The sequence below is a fragment of the Ailuropoda melanoleuca genome, chromosome 7 (genome assembly GCF_002007445.2).
Source record: "Ailuropoda melanoleuca isolate Jingjing chromosome 7, ASM200744v2, whole genome shotgun sequence".
Lineage (NCBI taxonomy): Eukaryota > Metazoa > Chordata > Mammalia > Carnivora > Ursidae > Ailuropoda > Ailuropoda melanoleuca.
In genome coordinates, this window is record NC_048224.1 from 7736534 (window position 1) to 7755739 (window position 19206).

Here is a 19206-nt window from a genome sequence, read left to right on the forward strand (position 1 = left end):
TATTACAAATACATTTACTGTATCATAAATGTCTATTAAATAGAGTTTTAGGAGCCTTTGATGCAGGCTTAGATGAATCAGCAGTGGCAAATACTGATATTGATAAAGCATTGTTTCAAATGTCCAAACATACCATTTGTCAGTCTGTTAAATTCCCAGGCATTAACATACAACAAGATTTAGTCCCATAAAAGTAATTGGAATTGGAGGAAAAACCAAGACCTATCTCTTGTTTTTCCCCTTTTTTCAGAAGTGACAAAGAAACACTCTAATGATTTCAAGGAAAGTACATCAACTAGGAATTGAGTCTCTGAACTGACTCAGGTGGAAAAGAAATTAAGGTATGCAAGGTCTCAGATGGTATTTTTTCTGTGGTATTGGAATAAAGGAAGTTGTCAAGCTTATCTGGTTTTATTAATTTAACCATTCAAATTGAAAATGGGGGAACCATTCAAATTGAAAATGGGGGAACCATTCAAATTGAAAATGGGGGTATCCAAAAAAACCAAAGTTTTCAATAGAGGTAGAAGCAGTCAGGAAGTTTAAGACCAGGAAATTCATAGAACAGAGTAAGGAGGAAAAAATATTCTAGAATCTAAGAAAGGAATGTAACAGTGGCTATTTAGCCCTTTGTTAGTGGCCAGTTTTCTTTTTTCCTTCCCTCCTCTATGTGCAAAACAACACAAAAATATGAGTATTACATAATGTATATGCTGATAAATTTAATTTCCCTCACTATACGTCAGGTGAAATGTAAGGGAATTATATTGATTCCTACCCATTGTTTAATGCTATTACATAATGCTCAGTCTTAAAATGTTCATGTCTCTACTCTGCAAAATTAAAAATTATAATTCTTTTATGACCAGGACATCGTAACTTTTCTGCCTTGTGGAACGAACATATAAATATAACTAATTATGTTTATAATACCCTAAAATAAAGATACTTTTTCCATTAAATTATTAAAAGGTACATAAATATTTGTCATTACATGAACCTAGAGTTTGCGTTAAAATTTACCTAATTGCTTTTTAAAATAAAGTGAGTATATTAATCTGGCTATTTTATATCCTTTACTTTGGCCTACTTGGAAAAAAATCTCAGTGGTTTGGGTTGGTGTTTCACATTAAAAGGGAAAGTAGAATGCCACATATTGTCCATAATTTTGCTGTCTTTGATTCTTCTATTTCAAAAATATGTATTGCTAAGTGCTATGGCAAGAATAGATTTTAATGCAAAGTTAACACTACCAGAATAAGGCATATCCAGGAAATAGTTAATGGAAAATTTTAAACATTTCTGCCAATTATAAACACAAGCATATTTTAATCAACCAATAAGTAGTTATTGATTACCAATTAGCGCAGGGCTTTGTGGGAGAAACAAGTACATGACAAGTACTAAAGCCATTATAAATATTGAGTGGTACTCAATATGCCCTTTACAATACCCCCTCCGTGACAGCCAAGTGTGTCTGAAGAACATTTGAAGATGGGCAAGAACAACCATGGGGCATTTTACTTTGCAAATTAAGAAAAAGGCAATTTTCTAAGAACAAAAGGACTGCATCTGGCTTAGCAAATTTATAAAGATAGTACTGTACTGCCCTCATTTTTTTATTGTAGTTCAAGACTTCTTCCCACAATGGCCTATTGTGCATATTACAAAGTCTTCAGGGTCTTCAAAATTAAAGTGACAGAGTTTTTTTAAGCACACTTGAGAATGGATCATCCTTCCTTACTCTTAATAAAATATGCCCTCACAGACTTCTCCCGTAATTCTAGTCATCTTGACAAAAGAAAATCACCAAGACAATACAATGATTTTACAAAGAGAAAGAATGACAGTTTCCCTTCTACTTTTCAAAAATGTTTTATAATATGTGAGATTGCCTTTATTCAATAGGCTGAAAGAGGAATCAATTTTTACAAAGTGACACTCTATAATAAAGAACACCTACACTTCTGAACAACACACCCGTTCCCACACATTCACAATGTTATTATTATTACCATTAGAATCTTTTCCAGAATAATTTTCTCAAGAGGAAAATATGGCTTTGTTTAAAACAAACTGACAATGCCAGTTAAACAAGCAATAAAATAGAAAGGCTTGAGGGTTTTGTTTTTATTCTTACTTCTGCAAGTCTGGTTAAAGTTCCTATTATTTCTGGCCTTCACTAATGAGACTGATACTCTGCCTATCAGCGTTTCATTTACCCAACAAATATCTTTTGTGCCCCTACTATGCACCAGGGTGCTGGCTACACAATGGCCACAATCGCCCTCACAGCGCAGACGGATTCAGACAATGAATCCCACAAACAAGCACGTAACTATTTATTACGAGAACAATGAAGGAAGCTACTGGGTGTCAGGAGAGGAAAACAGGAACACCGGATTGAGATTAAAATTCCTCAATTTAGGCTGGGACTTGAAAGATGCCCCCAAATTTGTGAGATGAAAAGTTAGAAGAGGAGAATCCCAGAGGGCGTGATTTAGAGGAAGGTCTTGGGTTTTGCCTTCCCAAGTATTAAAGCAGCAAGCAAAAGCGCCAGCAACAGCAGCAGGGAACAGGGCCGGCCCTTCCTATGAAAAGGATTTTGATTTCTCCTAAGAGGAGTGGGAAATTACTTAAAGATTGAAGCAGGGGAGTAATACCGTGTTATTATGTTTCATAGAAATTTTGTCTATCTGGGGGCGCCTGGGTGGCGCAGTCATTAAGCGTCTGCCTTCGGCTCAGGGCATGATCCCCGTGCTCTGGGATCAAGCCCCACATCGGGCTCCTCCGCTGGGAGCCTGCTTCTTCCTCTCCCACTCCCCCTGCTTGTGTCCTCTCTCGCTGGCTGTTTCTGTCAAATAAATAAATAAAATCTTAAAAAAAAAAAAAAAAGAAATTTTGTCTGTCTGAAGAATAGATTTGGAAGGACGAAGGAGGTCATCTCAGAGCCAAAACTCGCCAGCTGATTTTCAGATCCTTCCACAAAATGACGCATCACCTCTCCGTGCTCCCTTACCTGTAGCGTCGGGCCCCAGCGCACAACACGGCCGTTCTGAAACTTACACAGCGTGTGGCTGTGGTTTTCTCTCTGGCAACTCTGCTCCCTTCTTTACCAGTTAAAAATCACAACATGGTAAAGGAGACCCACTGAGTCAAAGTCCAATTCCTCCATGAAGATTTTTCACTTTATTTTTTTCTAGTGGAATATATATATATATATATATATATATATATATATATATATNGGGCTAAAATCCATCGATAAAGAGATTTTTCTTTTTACATTTTTAGTAAAATGTAGAATTTGATTTAAAAAACAATTTTCAACTATCTTTAATGCTGTTGCTATAAGTTGTATTTGCACACATACATACCAAGATATTGCAGTTAATTTTTTATTTTATTTTTTTAATTTTATTTATTTTTTATAATAATTTTTTATTATATTATGTTAGTCACCATAGAGTATATCCTTAGTTTTTGATGTAATGTTCCATGATTCATTATTTGCGTATAACACCCAATGCACGTTAATTTTTTAAATTTTCATCCTTAACAATCTTCCGCTAGTTGTAGCAAAAAGGCATGAGGATGTCTGATGAAATATATTTAACCCGACAGGCTTTGAGAATGAAAAAGAGCTAAGTCTGAATTTAGAGAGCCAAATTATATTTTTCCCCCAAAGCTGCCCCACAACTGGGTCATAGTTTCATCTGGAAGGAACAACCAGATTGACTCAGACACAAAGTTGTTACATTACACTCATCTTTTTTGTTTATGCTGTACCTACTTCCAAAGGGAATTATGACTTCCTGTAAATGGGAACTGTCCCCTGCGACCTGCTGGAAGTGTGGCTCCTCCCTGAAACATCCCATATAGGGTAGCAAACTGATCTAATGGAGTCAGAACTTGAAGTTTGGCTGCAACCCAACCAATGAAGGGAGACAAACCATAATCGGTCACATGCACGATCGGGGGTTCTAAAAGATCATTCTGTCTGGGAGAAAAAGCCCAACAGGGAAAATATGGTATTGTTCTAACGTCGATGACACATGACTAGTACATTATCTTCGAAATAATTTTACTGCAATTTTATGCAGAAAATATCATCCATATTGATTCAATTACCAAATTTTGACTATAGGAAATTTCTGAAACAAGCTGGCATCTTACTCTGATGTCCCCAGAAGAATCATCTCATCGCTTACCTTGATCTCTTTCGTGCCATGTTCGGCTTCCAGCAGCTGGTGAATTCGGAGACGGATAGAAGTCTCCTGTAGGACTTGGTTCCATATTTTCATCTATGGATATAGTTTTGGGTCTTTTGCTGTTAAAATATGACAACAGTTTCATTAATGGGATGTCTAAGGAGGTGTGTAGCAGGTTAAAGTATATAATTTGAGAAGATTCTTACTATAAAAATTTCCATAAACACAAGTAACAGCATTTCAGAATCTTTTCTGAAATAATAGAGAGTATTCCAGACTTCAGGAGTAGCAAACCCTTCTAGTTGTATATATCGTTTATTATACCATATTATACCTGTACCTGCCTAATGATAGGGTGCTTATTATATTTACCTTTTGAAATGTGTTTCCAAAGAAATTTCTGTAGTAAAAAGTGAATTCTTGATGTGATATGGGTACTAACTGTAAAATTATGAAGATTGCACCTGACTTATCATTACTATCAATGCTAATAATATTCATAGCATAGTGCTTGCCATACCAATGTCATTTTTTCATACTAATTCAAACAAAAGGCAATGGAGTCAGTAGAACATGAGCTTTGGAGTGGAACCGGCCTCGTATCAAATCTTGACTAGGCCACTCAATACTTCTTAAGAGTAAGCTCCTTAACCTTTCTAAACTCAGTTTAATCATTTGTAAAATGGAAATAATAAAACCTAGTTCAAAGAGGAGTGGTTGAGAGGATTAAATGTAAAGCTCTTAGTTGAGTGGCTGGCATTTAGAAGGCACTTATTAAGTAGTAATTATTAGTAGTCACCATGTAATTAATAATATTAAAAATTTTTGGAAGACTTTATTGATTATAAATTATTTCATATATTCTTCTTTATATTTTTTTTCTCAAAAATTAGGTTATGATCTTTTATTCTCAAGATCAACCATGAAAAATAGGTCATTGCCAAATTCAAACAAACAGTATACTTTTAAAATGATACATATTAGGGGTGCCTGGATGGCTCAGTTGGTTAAGTGTCCGACTCTTGATTTTGGCTCAGGCCATGATCTTAGGGTCATGAGATAGAGCCCTGCATTTGGCTCCATGCTGGATGTGGAGCCTGCTTAAGATTCTCTCTCTCTCTCTCAAAAATAAATAAATAAATAAATAAATAAATAAATAAAACAATAAAGAAAACATGGCTCATCCCATTTAGTAAGAAAAATGAACATTTAGGGCAGAGATTAAAAAGGTATGTCATGGGGGCACCCGGGTGGCTCAGTCAGTTAAGCTTCCAACTCTTGATTTTGGCATAGGTCATGATCTCATGGTCGTGAGATTGAGCCCTGGGTTGGGCTCTGTGCTGGGCATAGAGCCTGCCTAAGATTCTCTCTCTCCCTCCACAAAACGCCCCCCCCCGCCATTCTGAAAAATAAACAAGCAAACGAACAAATAAATAAATAAAAATTAAAAGCTATGTCATGTCATAGGCCATCTTGCATGCTATACTTCTATCATATATTCCCATCAATACACTATTAAACAGTCAATTATAACTATGAAAACAGATTTTTTCCCTTAAATTAAAAAAAACCAAAAACCTTATGTACATCTCTACAGGTAAAAACCAAAGAGAGATAATCTTCTTTTTTTTTTTTTTTTAAGATTTTATTTATTTATTTGACAGAGACAGCCAGCGAGAGAGGGAACACAAGCAGGGGGAGTGAGAGAGGAAGAAGCAGGCTCCCAGCAGAGGAGCCTGATATGGGGCTCGATCCCACAACGCCAGGATCATGCCCTGAGCCGAAGGCAGACACTCAAGGACTGCGCCACCCAGGCACCCCCTTAAGAGAGATCTTCTGAATTAACTTTGGGCAGTGTAATAAACATAATGTCACAGGATTTCAGAGCTGGAACTGACATCAGAAGTCTTATCCATATATCAGTCCTCCCTTTTCTTACAAGTGGGAAGACAAATTTGGAGAAATTCAGTGAATTTCCCAAGGCATCTTAGTGGGAAGCAGTCTGCCACAAAGTAACGACTGTGTTTTTTTTGCTGCACTGTTTCCAAATCCTAGAAGCACACGTACACCCGCAATCCTAGAAGCACGTGGTCATCTGGAATCCTAGAAGCACGTGGTCATATTCACAGATGTACTCATGATTAATATTTGACTCACAACTCCCAGAGTATTAACATGATGAAGAAGATAGCAGTTTCTATCCGTGCAAAACCACAGTGGGAGTAAATAATCGTCCTTTAATTTATTCCTATGGTGTCCGAAGTTAGAATGCAGGGTTGTTTAAACACCACTTTAATCTAATTCTCTCAGCTATCATTCAGTAGTAAATATGTACGAAAGACTTAAAGTGAGAGAGAAAAGATTTTCATAAGGAAATATCAGAGAAATGTTTTTGAAACCTTTTTTATTCTTATAAATGGCATAATATCTGAAACTGAATGACTACGAAGAAAATCTGTGTTGACGACATGCTGATCCATCAGACCAAATAGAAACGTACTATTCACATTTCAAATTTAGAAAAACTAAAGCATTTTTAAGACCCAGCCATGTCATAGACAATCTGAGTAACAATACACCAAACTGCCCTGCTATGTAACCTAACTATATGAAAACACAGTTTGACCAAAAATGATATAAAATTGAACTTAGTTCATAAACATAAAAATGTGCACAGCCCTGTAATTAATTCATATGCAATTAACTTTCATTATTGAGAATAGCATAGGAAAATAATTACCCAGATATTCTTTTATTCTTAAAAAATGGATATTATAAAGTGAAATGTTTTGCTCTGGAATTCCTGTACACTCTTACATTTGATCATGGGTATATATAATGCTCTGAAAATGAGATGGAGCTTCATATATTGAAGATCCAGTTCGGGAAAAAAAAAAAACCCATAAAGCTATAATATTTATTCATCGTACTTCTCAGTGACTCATTCCTCTTCTCGCATTCTGTAACAGTGGAACGTATCATCACTAAGTCCTCCGCAAACAACTTTCCGAGCTATTTATCCCTCATTTAAATAGAAAACCTCTTTTTAAACTTCTGTGGGACTCAAAGTTACAATCAGAAGATCAAGAGAGAAAAGTGAGAATGTCAACAGGGAACTAAAAAGTAAAGGGACCTCACTGTAGCTCTTCCCCAACAAAGGCTGGTCAAACCAAACCTCAGAGCAGGTAATATTTTCATTGGTAACTGAGAATCAACTAAATTATTTTAAAAAATACCAACTTACTGAAGACATTAGCAAAGTGTGGGCTAGGATAAGACCTTTACTTTTAAGGTTAAGTAGACGACACATGTTGTTTTTCATGTTTTATTATACCCAGCTTGGATGTGATAGTAGGGTAAGAGGTATCAGGACGGATGACTCTATAGACCAGAGGGCTCTCTGCCATGACAACATTGCTTTTAAAGTCGCCAAAAGATCTAGTGAACTTGTATAATTCTAATATTTCACAGAAAAGAAAAAAAATCATATTCATATTTTTATATGAAGGTAATATAGTTCTCCTGTCCCACCCAAAAGATGTTTTTAATGCTTTGAACAATTACATTTAATTTTCAAATATCAAAATAAATTTAACCAGGTAAGAGTAAAAATTCATGTAGAAAGTGAAAAGTCTCGAACTCTTGACTTTGCTTCCCGGTCTCTTTATCTACCTACCTGTCTGCATGTCTACCTGCCTACCCAGCTGCATAGAGACTGAGAGCAGGTGCAGCTTCTCTTTCAGTTACCTGCTCGGTGGAGAAGACAGTGACCTCTGAAGATTGACCCCCGAGTTCATGTCATGATAGTATGGTTGGCTCGGGATTTCTCCAATTGGGAAGTTGACTCCAGTTCCCTGGGTTATGGGCGCTGAGGAATAAAACAGAAAGAAACATCAGGAATGACTTTTACACTTGAATGTAATAATCTAATACATTCCACGCAAACTGTCTTTACCCTGAGACCCTAATATCAACTGTTTACCAGGGTACGACATTCCTCACAACGCCAGTGTTCAAGTCTGGAAACCTGAGGCGCTCGCTGTAATCATTGGTTACCTCTTCCCCTATTCCCACTCTCCAACCTTCTCCACTCGCTCCTTTGTATTAGTTTGCACCCTATCTGTCACTGCATCTAGTCTATGGGTGCGTCGGAGGAAACAACATGTTTCCTATTGCTCAGCACAAAGCAAGTGCTTTGAACTAAGTTGGTTCTTTTTTTTTTTTTTTAAGATTTTATTTATTTGAGAGAGAGAGAGCATGAGGGAGTGTGGGGAGAGGGAGAAGCAGACTCCCCCCTGAGCAGGGAGCCCAATGAAGGACTTGAATCTAGGACCCCAGGATCATGACCTGAGCTGAAGGCAGACACTTAACCGACTGAGCCACCCAAGAGCCTTCTAAGTTGGTTCTCAAAAACCTAATCACTGTTCAGTTAATCAAATTTGAAAATTAACATGTTAAAATGCATTAGAAATCATATGAATATTATTTGATATAACGAATTCTTGTTATTAGGGCAGGTTTACAAGTAAAATTGACAAATGTGAAATAAGAGCCCAGTGTTGTGTTTTTTTTCCCCAAAATACATATTCTGGTTCATATATGAATAGTTAAGTGTGGCTTTACTCAATAGTTATGGGGTTTTTTAAAATTTGTATGCCCAACTTTCTAAAAATCACTTACAATGTACTCATGAAAAAAAAGAAATAAATTATTTATTAAAAATAAATAAAATGTGCTCATGGTGTTTTATAATTTAAAGTATTATTTTTAAATCAGGAGATCTTTTTGACTTTGCTGATATAGTACGAACTGAGATTCTTGTATATAAGTATTGGTTTTTGTATAATGGATTACATCTGTTTAAATTTAAAAAATTTGTTTCTAGACATCTTGAATAGATCTGTGAGGCAGCATGTTGTATGAGAACGGGTAGAGTCTTGGGAGATAGCCATTTAGTTTGAACTCCCTCTGCTGCTTCTGAGGTATGTGCCTCAGTTTCCCAAGCTCGAAAATGACAATACCAGTCACCTACCACCTATGATTATTTTGAAGATGAAATGAGATAAGGAGTGATAAAAGCCCAGCATCATGCCCAGTGCATAAAAGATATTCAACAAATGTGAGATCCCTTCTTTCCTTGATTTCTTCCCCCACATCTCTTCCCTGACAGCCTGGAGTGGTTAGCAAAGGGTGAATAGTTCAAACCGCGCTAAAAGCAGATGAAGAGTTATAAATGAACCTATTTGTTGAAAGTCTGTTCCTTCAACAAGTTGTTTGTGTCCATTACTGGCAGGTGCTGCAAGGGATACAAAATAGTCTAAGATAGTTCCTGTCCTTAACAAAACAGATTGGGCAACAAGCTGGGTAAACAAAACACTCATGAAAAAATAGAAATACCAGCATAATGCTGATTATAATGAAACAGCCCAAGTGAATGACAGCACCAATAAACGCTATGGGATTTCATGGGAAGAAGAATCCAATACAGGCTTCGGGGATCCAAGAACTCCGAGGAGAAGCCATAGCTTGCACTGGACTTTGGAGAACGAGTAAGGTCTTAAGGGGAGGTCATTCTCAGCAGGGGTTACTGCAAAAGCAACATCAGGGGCAGAGATAATATGCAAGGTGAAACCAGGCAGGTTGGTGTCAAAGGAGAGCGCTGAGGAAGAGTTTCTTTCTTTACCCCTTTTTTATCAGGCCTTCAAAAGCTCTCAGGAGAGAAAAGTGTGTCCTGGGGCTGTGGCAACAAAACTCTACAGCCCTGGCGATTCACTCTAGGAGCATACAGTCTACTTAATCTCTCCTCCAACCGCTTCAAACTGAATACACAATTCCAAAAGGACTGCAGATTTTCAGGGAATTTTTCTTCCCCAGAATTTTAATGTGTTCACTACATGTGTTCGCTGTCAGCTGAATTGTATGTCAATACCAGGTCGGCCAAGATTTACTTAAAAATATTTTTAAGAAAGTATGATTAGGAAGCACATGTGTTATTGCAGAGAAGTAATTAAAGAATATACGATGTATATTTCTCTTCCCCTATTAAAAATTAAGTCAATATATACAAGATTAGTCTCAGCTCAAACTTCTGGAGTTTATGCCTTCTGTTAAATTATTCTCTTTATATAGTGTATTTTAACTTCATTTTAATAACACAGAAAATATTTGTATTCAATGGGTAACTATGTCAAACGGCTTGAATTCTTTGGGCAGCTAAAATGTAACTGTTTGTTGTGGCTTGAGGTAAACTGGAGGTTAAAAAAAAAGCAAGGTAAGAAATCCCACAGTAACCACATGCTTTAAAGTTTATTATTAAAACCATATTCTGTGTGACATTGGAAAGCAGGGTATGTGCTAGAAGGAGGCATTTGAGGGACTCAGGGAAAGTCGGTAATCTGCCCAGCCTTCTGCAATAGTAATGCGTACAATTCAAAGAACGGAATTACTGACAGGAAATTTACAGGTTATAACTTATGTAAAGTACTTGCAATTTATTAAGCTCATGCAACATTTAAGCAAAGATCTGTAGTTTCTATTTCATACATATGGCTTAAGAGTCAACACAGATTGCTTGGCCATAAACACACTAGATGAAATTTATAGTAAAATGATAAATTAAAAAATCTTCGGAAATTTTGTTTTTTCTAAATTTTCTTGCAGACGGATTATTACAGACTATCAAGACAGCAATTAAAATAATTTATCCATAGATTTATACATGAGCATTGCAAAAATGTAACGTGCCTTCTGACATTTAAGGGGAGAGTACAAGAAGAAGGGAAGATTAATAACAAACCTGGCCAAATTCTAAAGCAGCACTCACCAAATGTATTTAATAATAAAGAGAGTATGTGAGCACGGCAAGTCCCGGGCTGACACTCCTGTTTAAAAGCCTCTGGAAGAACTTACAACAGACGCAGAGATCAACGTTAGCACCTCTCCTGGAGAGCTGCAAAGTCTGAAAGCTGCAAATCATGTTTAAGAGGCTGCCAATATCCTCTTAGAAATGAAGCTCCAAAGAATCTCAGATTCTAAGGGTTAGAGGCCACCCCTTAATCTCTCTTATTGTTCTTCTCACTCCAAAAGCTGATCCTAAATCAACTTTCAAGATGGAGATAATATCATTTAACAGAAAGATCACTATCCTAAAATTGAGAAGCTTCATTAGCTAAAGTCAACAGACACATTAGTGGGTCATATGATAGTCAAACCCTGGGGGCCAGAAACCATTAACATACTGTAAGTCCTCCTGCGAAGGCAGAATTTGTGATATACAGCATAAGGGTCGTGCTGAAGTTTCTGCTTTCTTAGCAAACCCGTATTTCATAAACAACGAAGTTCAATTGTGTAAATAAGATTATGATGTGGATATAGTAAAACACTTAGGAGAAGAACTGCTCAAGCATTTCAGAGACACCTATTTACATACGGAGTGGAAAATAAATGTTTGCTGCATAAAGGAATGAATGGATATAGATAATTAATATACTAATTAAAGATCAGTAATGTGTGTTGTAAAAGCTTAAAAACCTAAGAATGAGTGAGTTTATTAAATCTACCTCACTTTTGAACTGTTCTGGAAAGGTGTTTTTCAAATCTTTATTCATGTTTAAATTAAGATTTTTCAGAATATCACTCTGGTCTTTTAAAGCTTCTATGTGGTGGCCTTTCTACAGCATCTAGCATGATGTTACTTATAATAAGGAACTGATAATGTTTTCTAACGGATGACTCTTTGGTCCTTCTCACGAGAAGGAGGAAATATATCACGAAACTTAGGAAAAGACAAATTTAAACAAATAATGTTATAATGTCTTGTAACTGTAGCAGAACAGTATAGGGAAAACACCTCCACACACACACCACAACCCCCCAACTTTCAAATTCCCGTTTCCTTACATGAGGCCAGAAAGTGGTAGTGAGTAAGTCAGGCACGTTCCTTTCCAAATTAAAAATAAACACAGAAAACTTTCAAATGTCGGAGGCCTTCCATACCACCTTATTGATCGGGAAAACCATGCAAGGCTCATGGCCTTGGTCAATGGAGTAGACCAACAGAATCCCCCTGTCCAGCAAACATGAACCCTAGAGTTGCTGGGATATAGGGTATTAGGTTTTGGTCTCCTGCACTGCCCTAAGTAAACAGATCCGTGACAGAAGTCTTTGGGGCATACATTTATTTACCACAGAATATGTCAGAAAGGATAAGTTACTAAAGGTCTTAAACATTCATGTATACAACTCTCTGAGATATATGCTATTTGTACTGGCCACTCTAGAAAGAGGAACTCTTCAAGAAACTGATACGAAAGACACAGTCACCTACCAGCTGGGGGATTACTTCACTGACCACAACTCTAACTCATTACCTAAACTTACCCTCAGTAACTTGCTTTGTTCTTTTGGGATCACCATAATTTTTGTTCAAGACCTCTGAATTTGACCCAGATGAAAAACACAACTTAAACAAGGACAGAACGCCACTACATCATGTGAATAGCATCATTCCAAATGGTGACGCTCTCGAACAAAATGCCAGGTAAAAATACAGCCTTCAAAGTTACATAAATAAGCTGAATCAACGAGAACAAGAAGAAATGAGTCACCTCCTATAACAAGATGAATACCATCAGAGCAACATCTTAGGTCTATTTGACATACTAGTAATACGTAAAAGACTTAAGTCAGTAAACTACTCCCTTGCTTAGGTAGCCGGCCAGGTGAACTTAACCCAAGAAAAATCTCATCCGGCCTGTCAAGAATGGTGTCTCAGGTGAGGTGGCCAGTTAAAACAATTGGACATTGTTTTGGATCACAATAGCTTTCTATCTATATCCAAACTACAATCTGCAAAGTTAATTTCTGCATCCCTCTACACTCTGCATGTTAGTGTGTGTATCCTGTACATCTCCAAGCCCCCACCAAAATGTTAGTAAAATGAAAAAGCACTTATCTACAGGAAACTTATGTGGGTTATCATAACAACATGGAGTACATTTAATTAATCACACTTCCTTTGATATAAATGACCATCTATGGTCACAGAGAGAACAGTGAATTAAATGAATACCAATAGCACGGCAATCAGAACAACCCCCAAATTATTTTTATACTACAAAAGTTTGATGACCTAAATGCAACTATTTTAGAAAATCCGACAAAATAGATTCACTTATGATTTCATCAAAAAGATGAGAGATTTTTAAAACTCAAATTTTCCTAGTAAGTGGTTATTCTTAATACTGTGTTGAAGGTTCAAAATATTACATATCTTAAATCATACCGTATAACTAAATATTAACAAAACAATTTACTTACTTCTGGATACCCTCACAAGTTCAGATACATTGAAGACTCCAGATTTTACAAAACTATCCTCCAGGTAACCTGAAAATAAATATCAAGAGGAAAAAGATCAGCACAAGCAGGAAGCAAATAAATGATTAAACGCTAGGATTTGTTCAAGTGTTTTTAAACTAAAGGTTAGAACGAAAACCAAGTGTGCTGACAACAAACACAAGTGAAAGCAAAACTCTTTGAATGCAATCCGGGGTCTGTTTAAACAAAAGTAAGAAGTTGAGATGCCAAATAATTTCCTAGGGAAATTTTTTCCCCACTTGCTCACTGTACAGGTCAACTGGAATGGTTTTATTTGCCACAGCCCACGCATAGAGAATGAAGATTCAGGGGTTCTGACCGAATGCATTCAGCTCGGTAGCACCTGGTAGACTAAAGTCGACCCATTTACAAAAAAGAAAGAAAGAAAAAGGAAAACCACAACCACAATTAGAACCTTGCTGGAATTACTTCAAACATCTCTTGAAACCACTGTTCTTTCACAAATCCTTCCCTGATTAAAGAAAAGCAAGCTGCTGTTAGCAGCACTCCCCCACCCTTCTTCCAAGGTCATGAATCACACAAACGCAGAACTTGTACATACAGCAAATACTTTGCATAGACCTATTTCCACGCACCTTTGATGGACCTCACGTGATTTCACTGCCCTCTCACTCTTGCTACTACTTCCCTGGACTCCCTTCATTTCAAGAACCACATACATTTTCTAGCAAATGGTGATAAACCCAGGCCTCCAGGAATGCCACGTGACCCTTCTGTGACATCCAAGTGCGGGGTCCACAGTGACTGTGGCCCACCGTTCAGGAGCTTAAGTTTTGTGCTGTTTGGGATCTGGCCAAACTGTGTCTAGGATTGGAAATCGAGGACTCCCACAAATACCCAGTCATGTCCCTAGCTTCTCATTGACTTGCAGGAGGCTTACTGAGGGCCAAGAGGGACAGAATACCAGAAGAACGGATATGGTTACTCTCTGCTTCCCAGGAAGAGAATGAAAAGCCTGAAAACCCTCAGAATTCAAATGTTTCCAGGAAAACAAACTCTAGATTCTAAGAACCAACAGTTGGATCAGTTTTTATGTAAAGTTTTAGGGCCAACCAAGGGACTCAATTCAGGGCAGGAATGTGAGTCAGAGGTGGTTTAGCTCTCAAGTCAGGGAGCTGGCATCTGACTCCCAACCACACTTTATCAGGGTGGAATCCTGGTCATGTTATTACATTCCTGGTGTCTCAGACTCGTCATTTAAAAACTAGAGATAAAAAAATTATTATGAATGATAAGTGAGATAAAAACATAAAATCCATATTAGGCACTGATTAAATGTTCCCAGTGAGTTGGCCAGTTGTGTCAACCATCACCCATATATTGAATTGTGCACACTGGATTCCAGACGGTCTCAAATTATGTGTAAATCTTTTTGAGAAATTTTGCCGGAACGAAAGCTATCACACTTCCTTTTACCTGTATCTAACATAAAAAGACAGAGAATCATTCCATGAGCTTATACGCTTCACCGTTGAGAACCAAGGAGTCATGTGTATCTGAACACTATTATACCCATCATTCACCCTCTTTAGAAGCAGAACAAAAGAAAGAGTGTGAAGGAATTATGAGCTCTCAGCTGGTGATAAAACTTAGGTACCATATTAAGTATTACTTTGAAAAAAATATATGCATTTTTAAGAGGATAATGACAAAATGTCCCCATTTGACATACCTATATTTTAAGAAATTCCTACTTCTCAAGCAACTTAATTTTTCACCAGGTTGAATTTGTTTCAGTGATTACTGAGAAACTTTTAGGTAGCCTACACTGTTCAAGGTTCTTAAAGCCATGAAGACGAAAAAAGGACATTGACTTCCTTTGTGTGGTTGGGGGAGAGGATATTTTCAATATTCTGAACCGTGGTAGGTTACCTTCATGTGAAACAACAAAAAATGCAATACACATCTTTGTAAAGTAGATCAGACAAGATTATTCGTTCTCACCCAACAGTACTGTCAGTGTCTGCCCTCCCACCTTTCTCATGTAGTTCCATTCCTCTGATCAGATGGCCCTCTCTTTGTATACTCTGTTCTAATCCTGCAACGTCCAGCTCAAACACCGTCCACTCCGTGACCCGTTCCTCTACCCTCCTCCCCCAATCCCTGCGCCAGCCACAAATCATCTCTTTCTTCCGGATTCACAGAAAATCTAGTTTGTACTTACTTACAATACTTTCCACATTCAAGTGTCCAAGATATCTGTTTTCAAGTCTTGTGTTTCTTACTGGATTATCAGCTCCTTTATTTGGGAGAGTGACTGGGTTTTGTTCATCTCTGAATGTCCCTTCACAACTAACTCTGTGCCGATACATATAGCAAGTACTAAATCAATGCTTACAGAACAAAATTTTCAATTTTAACTTTTTGGAACAGGGTCATAAAAAAGCACCTTAGTAATCATGTGACAGTGTAGGTGTAGATGGCTTAAGGTTGAAGGATAATTATACTGACTCTTGTTATTCCCTGGACTCTGCTGACCAGTTTATCGAGGCTTTGGGGTAGAATGGGAAAGAATGGTGAGCAGTCAGATTCTATCTCTGACTTTGGTATGTACTAGTACACAACTTGAGGCATTTAGTACAAAGTGACCACCAAGAAACTAGAAGTGTGTAAAGAGTCAGAGTTCAAAACTATTTGCAATGAGTGACTAGTGAATGAGTGACTAGTGAACATTTCAATATATTTACACAAAGTAAATCATGTGTTATACGTAGTAACATGCCAATATGTAGATATCATGTGAAGTTCATTTCCTTATTATTCCCGTGAGCAGTCAGGGCTCCATCTGTTTCTTTGTCATGCCCTTGAAGACGGAATGGTGGGTGGACATCAGGAGCCCAATCATACAGATGGGAGGAGCCCCTTAAGCTAACCCTACTAGCAGGAAGACAGTCAGGCAGTCACACACAGGCAAACACAACGACTATCTCATAGAAAAGGGAAGGCAATTCAGAATGTAGCACGGTGTTTCTCCACCCCTCACCTCCAATTCAAGTTCCGAGGAATTTGAATCTACAAGGAAACCTGGAAGAGCTATTTTGCTGAACCTGTGAAAGGCACCGGAAGTATCTCAGAACTGCTTTGGCACCCACTAGACAAAATGCAACACCCACAGGTCCCACTGGGCTCCAGTCCTGCATGGAGCATGGTGAAACTTCACTGAAAAGAGGGCTCCCCAGGATGAGCGGTAACGCAGCCCCCCCACATGACCTTACGGGAGTGGGGGTTGGGAGGAATCAGGCAACTGGGTAACCTGGGAGAAGCACCTGACGCCGATGGCTGCGTCCTCCATTCATCTTTGCACACAGCACAGCGTCACTATGGACAGGCATTACCCAAGACGAGGAGGGCAAAGGAAAGAACTAGTGGAGGACAGAGCACTTGGATAGCGAATAGCATACAAGAAAGTATATAGGAAACAATGCATAAGGACTCTGGCAAAATAGCCGGCAAGAATCATGCAGGGTGTCGGGAGCCCTGTGAAAGTACAGAGGATCAGACTCAGCAAAACGCTGGTTATTACTATTAACACAACCCCATCTGTAACCTCCAGGCTGCTGGGGCCTTCCAGAAACATGGTTTTCGTGTGTTACGTAGACCACCGTGAATCTAAATAGCTGATACAAAGGCCAACGATTTTAAAGCAATTTGGAGACATTCATATAGTAAATTCCCTTCATCTACCAAAGGAAATATGAGCATCTCTGAGGCAGAACAGCTGCTTAATGGTTACAGAGCAATATTACACAACAGCTTAAGCCAAGAAGCAAAGAACAACTCGGCATTTCTGTGATGCTGTATTTACACTACATGTAATGCTTTTTAAAAAATAAAATTGAGTAGGAAATAAAGACCTCTGCAAACTGAAAATTCTCAAAGGCAATATCAAATTATATTATTTTACTTCTTTTTTTATTTTTCTCTAACAAAAGCAACAATAAATCACTACTCAGAAGTTAATATAGTGTTTAACCTCCTTTACAAACAATAACAAAGGGACACAATGGCATATCTAACTGTTAATATCTCAAATTATAATCAGCTCCATTTGAATGTTAAACAACATTTACATAGAAAATCCAAAGGAAAACTGATAACGCTCATTTTTATAGTCTACTGTGTTCTATTCTTGAAATTAAAAAAGAAAAAACCACAGAAAGCAGTTATTAAATTCATGAAAGCTGTCTTCAAGTATTAGAAGGACTGTTAATGTAGATGTTGGATAAGACTTCTTCTGCATAGTTCCAGGAACTGTTTTTTGGCTCAATAACCGGATTTGTCATCCAATAAGAAAAGTCCTAGCAGGGAATGGGAAACCTTGCAAAGGTAGTAACAGCCAACACAGGCCAAGCTACTGCTCTAAGATCTTCAAAAGCATTCATTCACATAATGCTTCTAATGATCCTACCAGTTCTCATGCAAGTGTTCCCATTTTACAGATGAGGAAAGTTTCTACAGAGGTAGGGGGTTCCCAGGAGCAGTAAAGGCCCCCCCCCATTAGATTTAAGAATTCTCACTTTGGGTAGGAAACTGAATTAAGAGCACCTCCAAAACCCACTGCAATGTTCAGGTTCCTTTTTTTTTTTTTTTTTTTAAGATTTTACTTATTTTTTTGAGAAAGCGAGAGTGTGCACACAAGCGGGGCCAGGTAGTGGCAGGGGGAGAGGGAGAAGCAGACTCCCCGCCGGGGGGTCGGGGGGAACCATGCAGGACTCGATCCCAGAATCCTGGAATCCTGACCTAAGCCAAAGGCAGACACTTAACCCGCTGAGCCACCCAGGCGCCCCCACAGGTTCCACTTTTTTACAGCGCCCTTTTCCTGTTAGTTTTCTTGCATTGCTTGCTCATTTGGAGAAAGAACAGAACCCCTAGGTATCTCGCAGGCCTTAGGATTCCGATTGTTCACTTCCTTCCGCAGAGTGTCAAAGACGCCTAAATCCTTTCGTTTATGGATGCAAAGGGGGAGAAGATAAGATTATTTTACACTAGCTCTTTGCCAATCTTCATATAACTTCAGATACCACCACTAACCTACTGGGGATTTTTTGGTGGTGGCGTTGTAAGGCACGGCTTTATCTGCACGTTCTCAACCAATGTGCATTGTCCACGGTTAGGAATGAAAACTGTGATTATGAAATAGACAGACTAATCATTACAAAGATAATGATTCTCTGCGCAGAGACTGACCCTCAGCCTATAGCCAAGGTTCACATTCCAGTATTAATTTAGAATTAAGTTTATCCTTCACTATGAAATGTCCTTGTTGGTGATTTAAGTGATTCCGCAGAAGGACAGCAATTTTCTGACTTTAACACGCTCTGATAGTACTATATTAATGTTATTTGTTTTTTAGTACTTCCATCCAGTCTATTAAACTTTTTCTTGCATGTATGTAATATATAAAAATATGTATTTTCAAAAACAGAGATCAAATTTAAATGAATTTAATTCACGTTATATCTTTCCCTTTAAATAGCTTTTCAAAAGCATGACTTTAATGTCTGTATAATATTACGCTGCATGGCTGTACTTCATTTGACCATTCTCCTTTTTTTTGGCATTTTAGGTTATTTCCCATTTTTTAAAATATTATAAA

General features: G+C 37.8%; 1 protein-coding gene across 8 annotated transcripts in view; it reads right to left on the bottom strand.

The window, feature by feature from the left end:
• Positions 1–19206, bottom strand: part of NFIB (nuclear factor I B) — a 223083-nt gene that overhangs the window by 57205 nt on the left and 146672 nt on the right. For all 8 annotated transcript variants that reach the window (XM_034663899.1, XM_034663903.1, XM_034663906.1 and 5 more), the window contains 3 exons: positions 13530–13598; positions 7959–8079; positions 4212–4330 (listed from right to left, as the gene is read on the bottom strand). In XM_034663899.1, the coding sequence (XP_034519790.1) occupies positions 4212–4330; positions 7959–8079; positions 13530–13598 (309 nt within the window). The remainder of the gene's footprint in view (positions 1–4211; positions 4331–7958; positions 8080–13529; positions 13599–19206) is intronic.